The following is a 17,748-nucleotide window of genomic DNA, read 5'->3' as shown; positions in this document are numbered from 1 at the left end:
AACTAGAAAAATTGATGATTTTTGGGGGAAAATTAATAAATTTAATGTTTATTCTCTGGATTTTACTATTATTTCCACAGTTATTTTGGGTTTTTATCTGTTTTTGTCGCATTTCTTTAAAAAAATTTATTGGAGATGAAAATGCTCTGCTAAATAGACATGTTTTCGGATATTGACGGAAGTCGCGAGCGTCGCTTCCATCCGTTTTAATTATTCCACGAGAATACGAGAAACCCCGAGAATATGAGAAACAGGGATACTACACATTTAGATATTGTGTTACTTTGTGCATGGGCAATATCTGGAGTGGTATGCCTAAAATACGAAAGTGAGATTTTTGATGAAAGTGAGGGAAAGTGACTTTTAAAATTTGAATTGTACTGTTTTAATAGAATTTTACGATGAATTTTCTGTTTGCAGACGTATATTATTAGCAACTTATAATATTTCTTTTCAAAAATAATCTCTATGATGCTTTAATTGCCATTTATTTGCACAATTTCTATACACAAGTTCTAATATCTTCCTTTCGCTCACATTGAAGAATACGCAAGTGACTTGTAAAAGCATTGAATTGAAAGTAAAACATATATTGCATTTTTCAGGCGTAAAATATCAAAAATTAATATTATCTATTTTCAAATATAATCATTATGATGATTTTTACCCCATTTTCTTCTACATAATTTTATATATACAAGTTCAGCAATCTTCCTTTCGCTCACATAGAAAATACGAAACTGACCTCTTAAATATCAAATATAGAGTTTAATTGAAAAATAGTGTTAAATATCTAATTATTAATTTCTGAAAATATACGTTTACAAACTGCAATTTAAGTACATTTTCAATTCAAACTCCTTATTTGATACTTTACAAGTCACTTTCGTATTTTTCAATGTAAGCGAAAGGAAGAGCGCTGATATTGTATATAGAAATTATGCTAAAAAAATGGGGTATAAAACTATAAATCATCAAAATAATTAGTATACAAAATTAAGAATATTAATTTCTTATAATACACAAACTGCAAATTTAGTACATTTTCAATTTATACTCTATATTTAATACTTTACAAGTCACTTTCGTATTTTTCTATGCAAGAGAAAGGAATATCGCTGAACTTGTATAGAAATACGCCAATAAATGGCGATTAAATCATGATTATGGTTATTTATTATAATATATAAAATAAGTTGCGAATAATATAGATAATACGTCTACAAACAGCAATTTTAGTGAAAAAATTCTATTAGAACGGTACAATTCAAATTCCAAAAGTCACTTTCGCTCACTTTCGTCTAAAATCTCACTTTCGTATTTTAGGCAAACCCTATCTGGAGGGGGGAAAACCCCGGGATCGCCTATAGAAAAGCCGGGACCCAGGATCATATTAAACATATAGTAATCCCGGGAATTGACCACATACTCTCGGTGTATTATTCTTATTATTATTGTTATTATCATCATCATTTGAATGTTTTGTAGCGATTTCTGAATAAGTTTGATTTGTAGTAGTTATGAAAATCTTTAAAAATAATGTATTTTTTTCACGATTTTGGGGATTGTATTAAAAGATATAGAGATCCCGGAAATTCAGATAAGCCGCGATCGTATAAAAACATATAGGGATCCTGGGAATTGACCAGTTCAAGAATATAGTTTTCAGAAAAGCCGGGATCGTATTAAAACATATAGGATCCCGGGATTTGACCAATTCAAGAATATAGTCTTTAATTTTTCCAATTAATTAGGCGTATAATTATAAGTATTGTAATTTCTGCATTTTAAGTTTGTTAATAAATAGCTCTAAATATATTTCTATCCTAAGTTAAATAATTTAACGTTCATTACATACAATAAAAAAATAAAAACTTAACGTTTAATTGCCTTTCATTACGACAATAATCATCAATAAATATAGTTTATTTGTTTTCCCTCTATATCTAATACGATCCTGGGCGTCCCGGATCCCGGGATTTTCCCCCCACCGCAATATCTCCCCTTCCAGCGAGATTCTAGCAAAGAACAAAAATATCTTAGAACATAGATTTGGCCGATACAAGTCAATCAGGCCCTAAGTCAACCCGGCCTCAAGTGAATCCGGCCCCAAATTAGTCAATCCGACCCCAAGTCAATCTGATAATTGGTCAACCCGGCCATATTTTTATTATTAATTATTTGCCACTAAAAATATGCAAATTTTTCTTCATTAACTTATTCTTCTCAAGAAATAATGTGAATAATTATTATTGCAAGACAAAAAAAAGATTTATGATATCTAGATGTCATCAAAACTAGTTAACTAATGTGCTTTATTGTTTAATTAACAACTTATTTAAAGAAAAGGTGATGATTTTAAAAAAAAATCTTTGAATACATTCTCTTGTGTTGTTTATCTTGATTATTATTTACATTATTTCCTGAATAGGAAAAAAGATAGAAAGATATTAAGAAAAAGTGAAAAATAAGTGCTATAATAATAATATTAAAACGTTTCTCTCTTCTCTCGATTTCGGGTCTACATCTGTTTAGGAAAATATATTTTCAAATTTACATCAAATAAAGACATGAAATAGACCAAGGTTTTTTCACAATTGATATTTCTTTGTTTATTAAGCTAATTTTTATTATGTCAGTACTTAATAGATGCTAGCGTGAACTAAGCAAATGTGAGTTTTTCCCAGCAGCGGCAGCTAATCTGTAGGTACAAACAATCTTTTACCATTATAGCTTTACAGTGCACTAAGTATCTGTCATAATAGATTAGTCAACCTGATGGGATTATTTTAGAAGATGTAACTGTAAATTTGTTTGGATCTACAGATTAGCTGGGAAAAACCCAAATGTTCTTCATTCTGGAGTTAGTTTATATGTACAGGATTGTAGCAGTGATTTTTCTCACTTAATTGGGAAGAGGCCTCTTGATGTTGGTGAAAATTATTGCTAAAATTGCTGATTTGGGAAGTAAAAAAGCAGGTTTAAGTTCAGATTTTTGGGAAAACTGCTTGATTTTAAAGAAAATTTTTAATTTGGAAATGCCTTTTATTGGGGTCTGTTATATAAGCAGGAAAATTACTGCAAAGTTATTTTCAATAAATTTTGTTGTATTTTCAGAGAATTGTTGGGCATTTGCATGCAAATAAAACACCTCCCTATGTGATCAATTTAGATCCAGCGGTACATGAAGTACCTTTTCCAGCAAACATTGGTTAGTTTTTATTATAATTTAAAACACTTGAGCCGCGCCATGACAAAACCAACATAATGGCTTTGCAACCAGCATGGATCCAGACCAGCCTGCGCATCCGCACAGTCTGATCAGGATCCATGCTGTTCGCATACAAACTCTATAACAAGTAGAGAAACTGATAGCAAACAGCATGGATCCTGATCAGACTGCGCAGATGTCATGACGCGGCTCACTTGATAGTTGTTACAGATGTATCTTTTCAAAACTGCATTACAATCTTTTAATGTATCTATTATAATAATTGTAACAGTTGCAGTATTCTGAGGACATTCATGGATGTACATGATGTCTACAAGTAAACTAAATTTGTGTGTGATTTGATTATTTGATATAAGTGTCATTTCATTCCCTTTCATCACTTAACAAATATTATTATGCCCCCATTTCGAAGAAAAGGGGGTATATTGCTTTGCACTTGTCGGTCCGTCGGTCTGTCGGTCCATAGACCAAATGGTTTCCGAGTGATAACTAAAGAACCCTTAGGCCTAGGAACTTCAAACTTGGTATGGTGATTGGTCATGACAAGTAGATGACCCCTATTGATTTTGGGGTCAAGGGGTCAAAGGTCAAGGTCACATTGACCTTGTAAGCAAAAACGGTTTCCGATCAATAACTAAAGAACCTTAAGGCCTAGGAGCTTCAAACTTGGTATGGTGATTTGTCATGATCAGTAGATGACCCCTATTGATTTTGGGGTCAAGGGGTCAAAGGTCAAGGTCACATTGACCTTGTAAGCAAAAACGGTTTCTGATCAATAAGTAAAGAACCTTAAGGCCTAGGAACTTCAAACTTGGTATGGTGATTGGTCATGATCAGTAGATGACCCCTATTGATTTTGGGGTCAAGGGGTCAAAGGTCAAGGTCACATTGACCTCTTGGGTAAAAACGGTTTCCGATCAATAACAAAAGAACCCTTAGGCCTAGGAACTTCAAACTTGGTATGGTGATTGGTTATGACCAGCAGATGACCCCTATTGATTTTGGGGTTAAGTGGTCAAAGGTCAAGGTCACATTGACCTTGTAGGTAAAAATGGTTTCCGATCAATAACTAAAGAACCCTTAGGCCTAGGGACTTCAAACTTGATATGGTGATTGGTCATGATCAGTAGATGACCCCTATTGATATTGGGGTTTAAGGGGTCAAAGGTCAAGGTCACATTGACCTTGTAGTTAAAAACGGTTTCCGATCAATAACGAAAGAACCCTTAGGCCTCGGGACTTCAAACTTGATATGGTGATTGGTCATGATCAGTAGATGACCCCTATTGATTTTGGGGTCAATGGGTCAAAGGTCAAGGTCACATTGACCTCTTAGGTAAAAACAGTTTCCGATCAATAACTAAAGAACCCTTAGGCCTAGGAACTTCAAACTTGGTATGGTGATTGGTCATGATCAGTAGATGACCCCTATTGATTTTGGGGTCAAGGGGTCAAAGGTCAAGGTCACATTGACCTCTTAGGTAAAAACAGTTTCCGATCAATAACTAAAGAACCCTTAGGCCTAGGAACTTCAAACTTGGTATGGTGATTGGTCATGACCAGCAGATGACCCCTATTGATTTTGGGGTTAAGGGGTCAAAGGGCAAGGTCACATTGACCTTGTAGGTAAAAATGCTTTCCGATCAATAACTAAAGAACCCTTAGGCCTAGGAACTTCAAACTTGGTATGGTGATTGGTCATGACCAGCAGATGACCTATTGTTTTTAGGGTCAAGGGGTCAAAGGTGAAGGTCACATTGACCTTGTAAGTAAAAACGGTTTCTGATCAATTAACTTAAAACGCTTAGGCCTAGGAACTTCAAACTTTGTATGATGATTGGTCTTGACCAGCAGATGACCCCTATTGAGTTTTGGGTCAAGGGGTCAAAGGTCAAGGTCATGACCAGTAGATACTTGATAACCCTTATTAATTGTTTGATCACTGGGTCAGAAGTCATGCATAATTACCTTATCACATGAATAATTGGCTGCTGATAGGGGGCATACATGTTTTACAAACATATCTTGTTATTATTAATATTTGTTTGAACCACTTGCCTCTCACTTTGGAGTCTTTCATGTGAGGAAGCTAACCACCTAGCTTACAGAATGTTGGTGGTTCTATGCAGATGCCCACTTGTGTCTGAAAAAACGCATGGAGGGGCACCTTAGGTCTTCCTCCATCAGTAAAGCAGAAAAGTTGCTGTATGAAGTATTGGTGTGACTTAAAACTCAACAAAACAATGTGTCTGCATAGTGTGCTGTGTGAACATCATTTAAAGGAGCTTTGAAACAAATATTAGTTTGAAAAAAGATATTAACTCTCTACAAGACATAATGTTTGGTGTGTATTCTGGTTGTTATGGTACTGTACAGTATCAATATTTTATGTCTGTCAATAGGGACATAGATAGCATTTGATTGATGCTCTAGAGGCATTCTTTTTTATTTTACTTTATAAATGAGTAGGTATAAGATTTTATATAAGTATTTGTGTTGAAAAGTATAGAAATAAAATATGAGCCACGGCACGACAAAACCAACATAGTGGATTCGCGTCAGTGCAGTCTGATCAGGATCCAAGCTGTTCGCTTACAAACCCTATAACAAGTAGAGAAGCTGATAGGGAACAGCATGGATCCTGATCAGACTGCGCAGATACGCAAGCTGGTCTGGATCCATGCAGGTCTCAAACGCACTATGTTGGTTTTGTCATGACGCGGCTCAAATATAATTTCAGATATAAGAGATACTGTCAACTATAAAGAAGTGATGAAACAGTATCCTTTTGTTAACTAAACACTCAGGACCATTTTGACATGGATATGTAGATCATATGATGTATAAAGATAAATCAGAATATAAAATATTCTTTGAAAAATAAGAATATAAATTATTCTTCAAATGATAAAATTGTACATATTAAAAAAAGTATTAAAAAAAGGATAAAGAATACATTGTAAAAACTTATATAATGTAACAAAAGTAAGAATTTTAATCCATAAAACTGCAGAATTTAATCAATTAATAATTGGCAATTATGATTTATATCATTAATTACAACCAATGTAAGAATGAATTTACTTTAAATTACAAAAATAATCATTTGTCCATTATTTCTCCTGCATGTAATTCCATTTCTCATCTTTATCTATTTGTTCCCTGTGTCCTAATTACCTCCTCGTGTTAGACATAAAAGTTGCAATTTTACAATTTTGAAAATAAGTATGATTGATGTTTATTTTTCTCGTTATGTGTTTTTTTTTTATCCGGTACACAAGAAATAGATTCTTAGTTACAAATTAAAAACTTTGGTTACATAAAGTAAGTCCTTAACCAAGTATAGATATGGCCTTGGTCCAAATGGTGGAATTGTCACATCATTGAATTTGTTTGCTACAAGATTTGATCAAGTCATGCAGTTTGCAGAGAAGAAGACTAAAGATGAATGCAAGTAAGAATTAATCTTAATACTGTTCTAATATTTTTGATTTGGTGACTTGTACACTAAAGGTCATATAAGACATGCCTACGTCCCCGCAAGGGGTTTGACATTAGTTGAAGATAGATGGGTATTTGTTGCTTATTCCAATCCAACTAAATGGAAGTATTGGAATGTGTTTATAATGTTTGATGTGAAAATAGTGAGATATTTTTACAAAGTTAGTTCCTATAATGTAAAGACTCTAAGCATTTTGAAATATCATGGAGTTAAAAAAGAAAACTCAATGACCATGTGAATAAGATCACTGACATCCAATCATAGTGTCCCATGATTACGGATCTAAGATTCTTTCAAGTAACCGTCAGCTAACTGCAATTTTAGGGTTGATTAAATCATATGTTTATGTCTGCCTGAATTATTGCAAGGAGGTGGACCTGGAAACTCACAAAATGATATTTACAGTGTAGCTGTATACTTTAAACCCAAGGAAAACTATTCGATATATAAAAAGGCTATCTTGTTAAGATTTTCTATATAATCCTGACTGACGAATTCTCACCTGTACTATTTACAGGTATATTATCATAGACACACCTGGACAGATTGAAGTATTCACTTGGTCAGCCTCAGGCTCTATTATTACAGAAGCTTTGGTAAGATTTCTTTTCACAGTAAGATGTTTATAGTACCTGAATTTGCTCTCTGTGTAAAAGTGTTAGTTTTTCTAGAAGTAAGACTTCACAATAAATAGAGCAACACCTTTTAGTGACAACAAAAATCTTTGTTTTTCAAAGAGTGTTGCTCTGCAGAGGTTGTACTGTATTAAAGGGACTGAACTGAGGTTTTAAAGGGACTCAACTGAGGTTTTAAAGGGACTCAACTGAGGTTTTAAAGCGACTCAACTGAGGTGTTTTGACATGACGGAACTGGAAATAATATTTTGAGATTCATGTTCCATTTGATGTAGATCTAGACCAATAAATTGTATGCAAAATTTCAAATCCTATGCTCAGTCCGACTTTCCAAATTGTGATAAAAGATTCAAAATTGAAAAGCGTTGCAACGCTTTTCACTCATTTGGACTAAAATAGCATGAAAATAAAATGTTCAATTATTCTTAGTATATTTTTTAAATATTTTTTGCACATGGTATCTCTCTGTTGTAAGTGTCACGGTTGATCTATTTTAGGAATTCAAATTTTATGTTTTTAGGCTTTTGGACCTCAGTGGAGTCCCTTTAACATTAAGAAATTGTGGTAATAGTTTTCTCTTTTACTGTGAATGGCATTGTTAAAATAGACTCTGTTTTGTATGTTATACTATACATGTACACAAATGCATGTGCTATAATTAATTGTCATAAAGTCTGTTTTTGTCTTTTAATATCATACATGTATTTATAAAAATGCTTGTCGATTAACCCTTACCCTAAAGTGGACTTGTTCATCTTTCAATCTTGACAAGACTATTCATCGTTAAATTTTAAATTTAAGGGAAAATTTTAAAATATGTACTACCTGAATTGTGAACAGTGCAGATTACTGGCCACATAGGTACATTCACTTGCTGCTAGCTCTTATGTTGATAGCCTAAGATCTTATCTTTTGTTGATAGCAAGGAAATGTATTACATTTATATTTTCAGGCATCGTCTTTTCCAACTGTGGTTGTTTATGTAATGGACACATCCCGCAGTGTGAGCCCGGTCACTTTTATGTCCAATATGACATATGCCTGTAGTATACTGTATAAAACCAAGTTACCTTTCCTTCTAGCAATGAACAAAGTATGTTTGATACAACTTCACCAAAACTATTCATTCTTTATAGTTTATTGAGTGATAAATAGAGGATATTGAATGAGTGTAGTTTAATACTAAATTCATGGAACGAGTTGAATAAAATTATATTATGCGAGCGCCTGGCGAGCATAATATTGTTTTATTCAATGAGTTCAATAAATTTAGTATTGAATCTACACAAATATAATATTCTATTTATCACATACATGTATATAAAATAAGTACAGTAAACTGTTAAAATGAGTAATTTTTCAATGATGCGCCTATAGTGGAACGCTAACATTAGCGTGCTTGAACGCTATGTTTCTATATAGCGCAAATGACGTCACGTCAAAGTGTTATTACACTAGTGTAATTTCATTTTTATTAAATAGAGGATTTTGAATGAGTGTAAGTTCAATACTGAATTTATTGCACGAGTTGAATAAAATTATATTATGTGAGAAAGTTGATGAAAATCTACACTTTCAGATATACTTTGTAAAGCAATAATAATTCGTGAAATTTTACTACACAGATAATTTCAAGATTGTGTAATGAATAAATCTCATGCATTTCAATCAAAATAATTTTTTTGTTGAATACTGAAATATTTTGTGTTTTGTACACTTTGACATTGAAATCAAACATAAGATTTATAAAAATACATAGTGTAAAGTTATTCAATTTGTAGATAGACATAGTAAGTAACCAGTTTGCTGTGGAATGGATGACAGATTTTGAGACGTTCCAGGAGGCTTTAGAGCACGAAACTTCGTACACGTCAAATCTAACTCGGTCAATGAGCCTGGTACTGGACGAGTTCTATGCTACACTGAAAGTAAATATTACAATTTTCAGTTGTAATGTACATAGCGATGTCGTACAATAGAATGTAAAAAACACTTAGATTGGATGTCCCCTGCTTTGGCAGCAGTTATACTGGTACATACATAAAAGAATTTAGATGTCATGCTTTTATATAAATGAAGTAAGGAATGGTTAGGAGTCAGAAATATTTAGTCTCACTATGATCTATTTGATTTGATTGTGTGAACAGCATGTAGCCATTGTACGGGCTCTTTTTGGAAATGAGAAGTAATGGTGTTAGATGGTCATAGCCAAATACAACTTGAACCTACAATTCCTGGGTTGACAGGCATATACTTTAACAACACCAAGCCACCACTTAATTGTCCATAAGATACAGAAATATTTACTTTTCAGGGATGCGGTAGATTAACAAAGATAAAATATATATAAAAAAATATATGCCAATATTAATGTAGTTACCTAAAAAATAAATGAGCCGTATCACAACAAAACCAACATAATGTGTTTGCGACCAGCATGGATCCAGACCAGCCTGCGCATCCATGCTGTTCGCTATCAGTTTCTCTACTTGTAATAGAATTGGTAAGCGAACAGCATGGATCCTGATCAGACTGCGCGGATGTGCAGGCTGGTCTGGATCCATGCTGGTCGCAAACCCATTATGTTGGTTTTGTCATGACACGGCTCAAATCTTATAAATATGTCGTATATAATATGGCTGGGTCAGTAAAATGTTGTTGTTAAAACAAAAATGTCATGATATGTGATAAAGAAATGGCTGTTTTCTGGGCTGATTTAGGATAAACTTAAGATGGGTTGTTCTGGCTAAGATGTTATGTAAAAGATCAAATGGTCATGATTTTTCATGGAAAATTGAATAAAAAGCAACTTTTATGAAATTGTAGGAAATGCGTTTTACATACCCTTATATAAACATAGATTACTGTATTTTCAGTCTGTGGGCGTGTCTGCGGTCACCGGAGAAGGTGTACAAAAGTTTTTCTCGCTCGTTGACGAGGCTGCTGTGGAATATGAAAAGTAATGTTGAATAACTTTACTTTGTTTCCTATAATATACACACTGCTTGACCAAATTGTGTTCTGATAGCTCAGGTTTAGTATTTGGATACTTAAACCTCTAAATCTATGAGAGTGTAAATTCAAATTTAAAGCAGGATAATCCTTTTTCTTGAATTAAGAGGGGTTATCATTATGTTGATAACCTAGATTTAATTATTTGATAACCAAGTGAATGCTTGTGATGATAACAAGATGTATATGCTAACAGTAAAGTGCTGGGCCAGTTGGTCCATTCATACATTCAGACCACACTATATACTATAAGCTGCTTAATTGAACATCAAGTTCCCTAAGGAAAAAAACTGACTGTTGCCAAGATCAAAGCAAGACAAATTCATTATGCAAATTTATGGGTAATAAAATAATGGAATCTATATCCATATTGTCATACCTGTTAATTTTTTCTTCTCACTTTTTGTTGTAGAGATTATAAACCAATGTTGGAGAGAAAGAAGAAAGAAGTGAAGGAAAAAGATAGAAAGAGAAAGGAGCAGGAATTGAATAAAGTGGTTAAAGATAGAGAAGAGGAATTGATGGAGACTGAAGGTGAACTAAACTCATATCATCTTGTGTTTTTATACCTCACTTTTTAACTAAACTTTTAACTTGCTGGAACTACTGTTTAAGTAGTTAAGTTAGTGGCGTGGAAATATTGGCGAATTTCATGAATTGACAAAAATTGCTTAAATTTCTTCTAGTGTTAATATCTACCAACCTGTTATTAAGTTCTACCTTTGCACAATTCTCTAACATTTCCTCTTGCGAAATGTCTGGAATTTTAAATTTGCTAACTTTTCAACATGCGGAATATCCATTTATAGAGGAATTCCTTGCCACCACTATCGAGCCAGACGACCTGCACCTTCCTAGTCTATATGATATGTAACATTCATGGTGAACATAAAGTGATCTTATAGTGAATTTATTTTTCACCTTATTTGCAACTATACTTTTCTTTTACTATAGAACGCATTTGTCTAAATACATAGAAAATTCATAGAATGACACATATTTTCTTGTTGCTTATCATTCATCATCCATCTTGGATGGAAGCACCGTAACACAGAAAATCTGCACCATTTCACGTACCAGACAGGGTCTATACCAGGTTCTAGACTATTGGCTGACCTATGTTATTATTATCATACAGATTTTATTATATTTAGATTTAATTTTTAAAGCAATTATAATGTACATATATATGTTTTCATTACATATACAGGTATAAGGATGAGAACGTCAAAGATGACAATAAATCGTGGTATAGATGATGATGAAGACAGTGAGGAAGATTTTAAACAAGATGAACCTATTGGTAAAGAAAAAGTCACATTATTTGGTCTTTTGTTTTCCTATATAAGTTACTTCTGGGAAATGGAGGCATTCCCAATGCCGACAGACTTTTTTCCTCAATTCAGAATCATAATATCATAATATAAATAACACAGGTCTGTGAGTAACAGTAAAAATATTATGCCAGGAAAATGATGTTACCCATATAACAGTACTGCATTTATTGTCACTTGGTGAACTAATCATAAGAATATTTTCCATTGGCCTATTGGACATTAACATTACAAAAAATATTAAGAGGGTAATAATCCAAAGTGTTAGTCTACATTAATGTTCCTGTTGGAAAAGAGAATCCATTTAAATTAATTCTTCAGGGAAGTATAAGATTATCAATAGCAGCTATTCTTTAAATCATTATATGCTCAGCAGTTTCCTTTAGTCTCCCTAAAATTCCCATTGGACTTTCCAGTGAATCTATGAAGCCCCCCCCCCCCCCCCCCAGTTAGTGACAGAGTGGTTTATGTTTGCTGTCTTTAAATCACTTGTCCCACACCACATTTGGCATGAATCCAATGTAAGACTGGATTTTTTCATGTGTGTAAGGTTTCCAGCTAGCATATGGAATGTCAGTGGTTCTTCTTAAGAGTATCCTTATACCTGAAAGTATGAAGAGGCACCCAAAGTCTTCCACCATCAGCAAAGCTGGAATTTGCCGTATGACCTTTTCCAGTTGGAGTATGACTTAATGCCCAACAGACTTAAAATCCTACCAAATTTGAGCCTCGTCACGACAAAACCAACATAATGTGTTTGCGACCAGCATGGATCCTGACCAGGCTGCGCATCCGGCAGTCTGATCATGATCCATGCTGTTTGCTTACAAACCCTATAACAAAGTGAACAGCATGGATCCTGATCAGACTGGAGGATGTGTAGGCTGGTCTGGATCCATGCTGGTCACAAGCCATCTGTTCGCTTACAAACCCTATAACAAGTAGAGAAACTGATAGCGAACAGCATGGATCCTGATCAGACTTCACGGATGCGCAGGCTGGTCTGGATCCATGCTGGTCGCAAACCCATTATGTTGGTTTTGTTGTGACGCGGCTCATTTGTTTTACAATTTCAGATGAAGAAGAAGTTAGGGAATATCAGTCATTTAAGAATTATCTGGAGAGTCAGAAAACAAGGCAACAACAAAAAGCTGATAAACTAGAACAAGATAATACATGAATAAAGACAGTGTTACATTAACTTTGTTTATATATTTGTCATACCATACATTGTAAATAAACATGATATGTCATTTTTGATAACATGTTTTTAATGACTCGTTCTTTACACAATTCTCTGCATACATGTATGTCCTTTACTTAACAATGGTTGTCTTGTGAGATGCAAGATTTTTATCAACATATTCTATTGGGTAAATTGGTGCATGTCTGTAACTTGAAGTTGATTCAGTGCTTCCGTTAGATTTGGGAATCATTTACTCATTCATTTTGGCTTGTGACTTCCAAAATGTAATGCTTTTCCTTCTTTTCTTATACATGTATAATGAGACTTCCTATATAAGAGATTTTGAAGTCTGTGACTTCCAAATTTGGAACTCATGTTGGAGCATTTGTTGTTTTAATGCTGCAAAAGATATCATGTGCCTTGTGTGCATCTAAGGTCTCCCTTCAATGGCAAAACTGGGCAGTTGCCATATGACCTATCACCATCACATACAAAAGACAACAACTACAGCAAAATGTTATGAAAAAAATGTATAAATGTGTGTAATATGTCTCTTGAGGGTTTTTGATTTGTTTGATAAAAGTTTATCCTGCACTATCCTTATCATTTCAATATTAACATTGTACTATTAATGGGATCTAGTTTGTGACGGAAGTGTATGAAAGGTCAAAGTTCAAGGTCATTTTCCAAATTGTTGTTTTATACTTATGTATATCTTGGCCCATTGTCTTAGTGTATTAATACTATTGTTTTATTTCCAACTGTCTGTTGTAACATGTTAGTTTCTTATAATAAAATGAACAAATGTCTGTCATGTTCTACATATGTATAAAAATGCAAAATATTAATGTAATGGTAACTTGCTAAATTTCTAAAATGGACCGGATCAGTTTCTGTTTTTGGAACTGTCCATTATAAAATTTGGGGAAATCAAGATTAACAATTTAACTTAGCAGCCGACAGTCTTCACGAATGTGCAGGCTTGCCTTGCTATAAACTGTGGTAAAATCGGATCACTTTTCAATTTTCCAGGGAGAAGGATTAAATTGAAGTTGGAATAATTTAACAGTTTTATTTATATATTGTTATTGTACGAAACAGGTAGAATTTTAATGGACTGATGGTGTTGAAGTTGGCACATCACAGGGTCCATCCTTGACCTTCATAACCATGTTGAAATGACCAATCCTGGAATGAATAATATAAGGTTTTTGCAAAATAGTATGAATTTGAGCATGATCATATGAAAGCTTATAAAGACAGTAGCAAAGAGGTTATAGTAATGTCCTACTTGTGCAGCTAATATTTTCTTACTCACCTTCGGAGATTCAATGCTACATAAACCCAAAGAGCTATAGACACGATTGCACAAAAAAGTTTGAATTTTTTTTCCAGAAAAAAACCCCTCTATTATTTGGTGTTTAACCCTGCATTATTTGTAAAGGACAATGCATCAATTTACTTAGAACATGATTTTTTTTAAATAGATAATATCAACCCTAGACAATTTCATTAACCATTAACGCAAGTGCTACATGCAGAACATGTAAATGTACGCTTATGTTTGAAAAAAAAACAACAAAAAACAACAAAAAACCAACTAATTATGATGTTAGATACCAGCAAATTCTTCTCTTGTTTTCCATGTCCATGTGACATTGATTGCCATACGTGTGTCCATCTGTTCCGCATATTGGTGACACAATATCCGGACACTCAAAACCTCCATTACAGTCCAGAAAACGTCTTAGACTACATGACGTCACTAGAATAATTATAAGAATAATTTCCATGATAGATGCGTATTATTTGTTCATATGTTGTTGAATTAAATAGAAATTCCGTCAAATTAATTTTAAAGAAAAGAAACAATGTATTATAAGTCCGCATTGTTATATGCCCGAAAAAACTCCTGTGCGCATTATGGTTTATATCCGTCTTTAGACAGGTTTCCACAGGATAACTTTTGAAGGATTTCGATTAGTAGTTGTGTTTATATATGACATGCATATATGTTCTGTCAAAACACGGATCAAGCTTGAGTTTTTATTGACAAAGTTATGCCACTTTATATGCAAACAATTTATTGTCATAAAAATAAACTGTTTCCTCGTCAATTCACATTAATTTTGACGGGAAAATCATCATTTGTGATATTTACAATACAAATGTATGTACTCTAGAGGATATTGAATGAGTGTAAGTTCAATACTAAATTTGCCATCGGTCGTATTTTGCCCCGCCTCAGCGGTAAGTCCGATACCATATGAGCTCTCTTTTGTCTGATTGCTATACAGTATGTACCACAAAATATATATGTTTGTAACAATTTTATGTAACATGTTTTTCTTCAGTAAGATTAAAAAAAAGTAAAAAACATTTTACATGTATATAAATAGATCCACAGACACTTGGGGGGTCTGAGCTCAAAACGCCTTTAAAATCCAAATAAAATGCATATTTGTCAATCCCAGCACAGGTACTGATCATATATATATAAAAAAACGTAATATAAGCCGTTTTGAAAAAAAATCGTATTTCAACATCTATAAATTAATAATAATTATAATAGATGTTGAAATATGATTTTTTTCAAAACGGCTTATATTAAGTTTTTTTTATATATATATGACCAGTACATGTGCTGGGATTGACAAATAAGTCAAATATGCATTTTATTTGGATTTTAAGGGCGTTTTGAGCTCCACACCCCCAGTGTCTGTGTATAGATCTAGCACAATACTCTAAATGGCGGTGACGAGATTTAACCATGGGTTCAATTTATCGGATGTGGTTTTATGACGCCATATCAATTACATCCTGCTCCGTTGAATGTACACGGAAACAAATTTTATCCCCTTTTTAGCTCGACTATTCGAAGAATATGAGAGCTATTGTAGTCGCCCCGGCGTCGGCGTCGGCGTCAGCGTCCGCGTCGGCGTCTGCGTTGGTTAAAGTTTTTTTGTAAAGTCAAATATCTCAATTATTACTTGAGATATTCAATTGAAACTTACAATACTTATTTATAGTAACAAGGTACATCAGATTGACAAGTTTGATAACTCTGCCTACAATATTGACAGAATTATGCCCCTTTGGAACTTAGAAATTTTGGTTAAAGTTTTTTTGTAAAGTCAAATATCTCAATTATTGCTTGAGATATTCAATTGAAACTTACAATACTTATTTATAGTAACAAGGTACATCAGATTGACAAGTTGGATAACTCTGCCTACAATATTGACAGAATAATGCCCCTTTTTAACTTAGAAATTTTGGTTAAAGTTTTTTGTAAAGTCAAATATCTCAATTATTGCTTGAGATATTCAATTGAAATTTAAAATACTTTTTTATAGTAACAATGTACATCAGTTTGCAAAATTACATAACTCTGTCTGCAATATTTGCAGAATTATTTGCCCCTTTGAAACTTCGAAATTTTGGTTAAAGGTTAAAGGTCTTCAAAGATATTTACTTGAAACTTTACACATGCACTTAGGGTCATAATTGGAGGGTCATAATTGTATGTCACTGACCAAGTTCCATAACTTTATCTTGCATTAAGGCTGATTCATATCCCCTTTTCTACTTAGTCTCTTGGTTAATGTTAACATGCAAGTTTACATATCTCAATAACTATTAAATGTATTTATTTAAAACTTCACATATGCATTTAGGGTCATAATTGTAGGTCACTGACAAAGATCCATAATTCTATCTTGCATTTAGGCTGATTTTTCTCCCCTTTTTCAACTTAGAAATTCATGGTAAAGTTTTGCTTGTAAGCTGTTATCTCAATAAGTACTAAAGGGTTTGTGCCTTTTTTGGGACAATTTTATGCATTAATAATAATAAAGCAGTGATTTACTTGCTAAAACATCTTAATAACAAGCCTTTGTACCTTTTCTGTCAAATTTATGTATTCATAGGTAATTAGTATTATTATACTCAATAAAACACCCTTGTGACATTACCTTCCGAATAGTCAAGCCAATACTGTATAATTAGACTGTCTCTAAGGCCTATAACATGAACTTATAAAAAGAAATTAGCCCTTTTGTGAACTTAAAAAATTTAACATTATCAAGGCTCTTTTACTATCAAGCACTTAGAATAGTCGAGCGTGCTGTCCTTCCGACAGCTCTTGTTATGATTCCGCTCGTTATTCGTTATTCTTTTTGTACTACATGAATTGCTATGATTGCAAGTGGTTTTGCGGACATTAAACGCACGTTTTTACGTTCTAGACGTTTGTTAAAGAAGTTCAGCAGCGTATTATATAAATAGGGTGAAAAATACACATACCCGTAAGAAACGTAAAGAATATTATCACTCCTGCTTTCATTGTACTGTTATTGAAAATATTTTATGTTGTTTTGTCTTAAGTATATCCTGACTAATGATAAAATAAGGCCATCTGGTTTTATCTTGTTTTTATAGATAGGAACTGCGCATCTTTCCTATATATGGCTCAATGACGTCATGTAGTCTTGTAGTTAAGTGAGTCACGCTTTAAGAAACTTTCATAAAATTCCAAAATTCCGTAATTATGGAAGTGAGTCACGCTTTAAGAAACTTTGATAACAGTCCTTAATCATGGAATTCCATTAACGCGTCATACAACAATTCATTTTCGGCATGACTGTTTCTATTTATATATTCCCGAACACACAGAAACGCGAGCCATTTTGCAGAAAATCTGCTGAACTAAATTTCACGGGATCGCTTTCATGTAAGGAAGTTATCCAGCTAGCTTACGGAACGTCGGTGGTTCTACTCAGGTGCCCGTTCGTGCCTGAAATAATGCATGGAATGGCACCATCCACCAGTAAAGCTGGAACGTCGCC

At 33.5% G+C, this 17,748-nt stretch overlaps 2 protein-coding genes across 2 annotated transcripts in view; one reads left to right on the top strand and one right to left on the bottom strand.

The window, feature by feature from the left end:
- The window catches only part of LOC132725268 (GPN-loop GTPase 1-like), a 17,340-nt gene extending 3,847 nt beyond the window's left edge, over positions 1-13,493 (top strand). Inside the window, exons 2-11 of the mRNA XM_060710366.1 lie at positions 3,118-3,211; positions 5,973-6,012; positions 6,579-6,686; positions 7,252-7,330; positions 8,322-8,462; positions 9,151-9,297; positions 10,246-10,328; positions 10,794-10,915; positions 11,592-11,684; positions 12,792-13,493. Of these exons, the coding sequence (XP_060566349.1) occupies positions 3,118-3,211; positions 5,973-6,012; positions 6,579-6,686; positions 7,252-7,330; positions 8,322-8,462; positions 9,151-9,297; positions 10,246-10,328; positions 10,794-10,915; positions 11,592-11,684; positions 12,792-12,895 (1,011 nt within the window). The 3' untranslated portion in view covers positions 12,896-13,493. The remainder of the gene's footprint in view (positions 1-3,117; positions 3,212-5,972; positions 6,013-6,578; positions 6,687-7,251; positions 7,331-8,321; positions 8,463-9,150; positions 9,298-10,245; positions 10,329-10,793; positions 10,916-11,591; positions 11,685-12,791) is intronic.
- A 466-nt stretch (positions 13,494-13,959) lies between these two features.
- LOC132725269 (serine protease inhibitor Kazal-type 1-like) lies at positions 13,960-17,366 on the bottom strand. The gene is made up of 3 exons (XM_060710367.1): positions 17,207-17,366; positions 14,522-14,666; positions 13,960-14,089 (listed from the first exon to the last, which is right to left on the bottom strand). The coding sequence occupies exons 1-3, from the start codon at positions 17,244-17,246 to the stop codon at positions 14,011-14,013; spliced, it is 264 nt and encodes an 87-aa protein (XP_060566350.1). The 5' UTR covers positions 17,247-17,366; the 3' UTR covers positions 13,960-14,010.
- Positions 17,367-17,748: the final 382 nt, after the last annotated feature.

The sequence above is a fragment of the Ruditapes philippinarum genome, unplaced genomic scaffold (genome assembly GCF_026571515.1).
Source record: "Ruditapes philippinarum isolate M1 unplaced genomic scaffold, ASM2657151v2 ctg15342_1_1_1_1, whole genome shotgun sequence".
In the NCBI taxonomy this organism is placed as follows: domain Eukaryota; kingdom Metazoa; phylum Mollusca; class Bivalvia; order Venerida; family Veneridae; genus Ruditapes; species Ruditapes philippinarum.
This window is presented reverse-complemented; position numbering and strand designations above follow the sequence as displayed.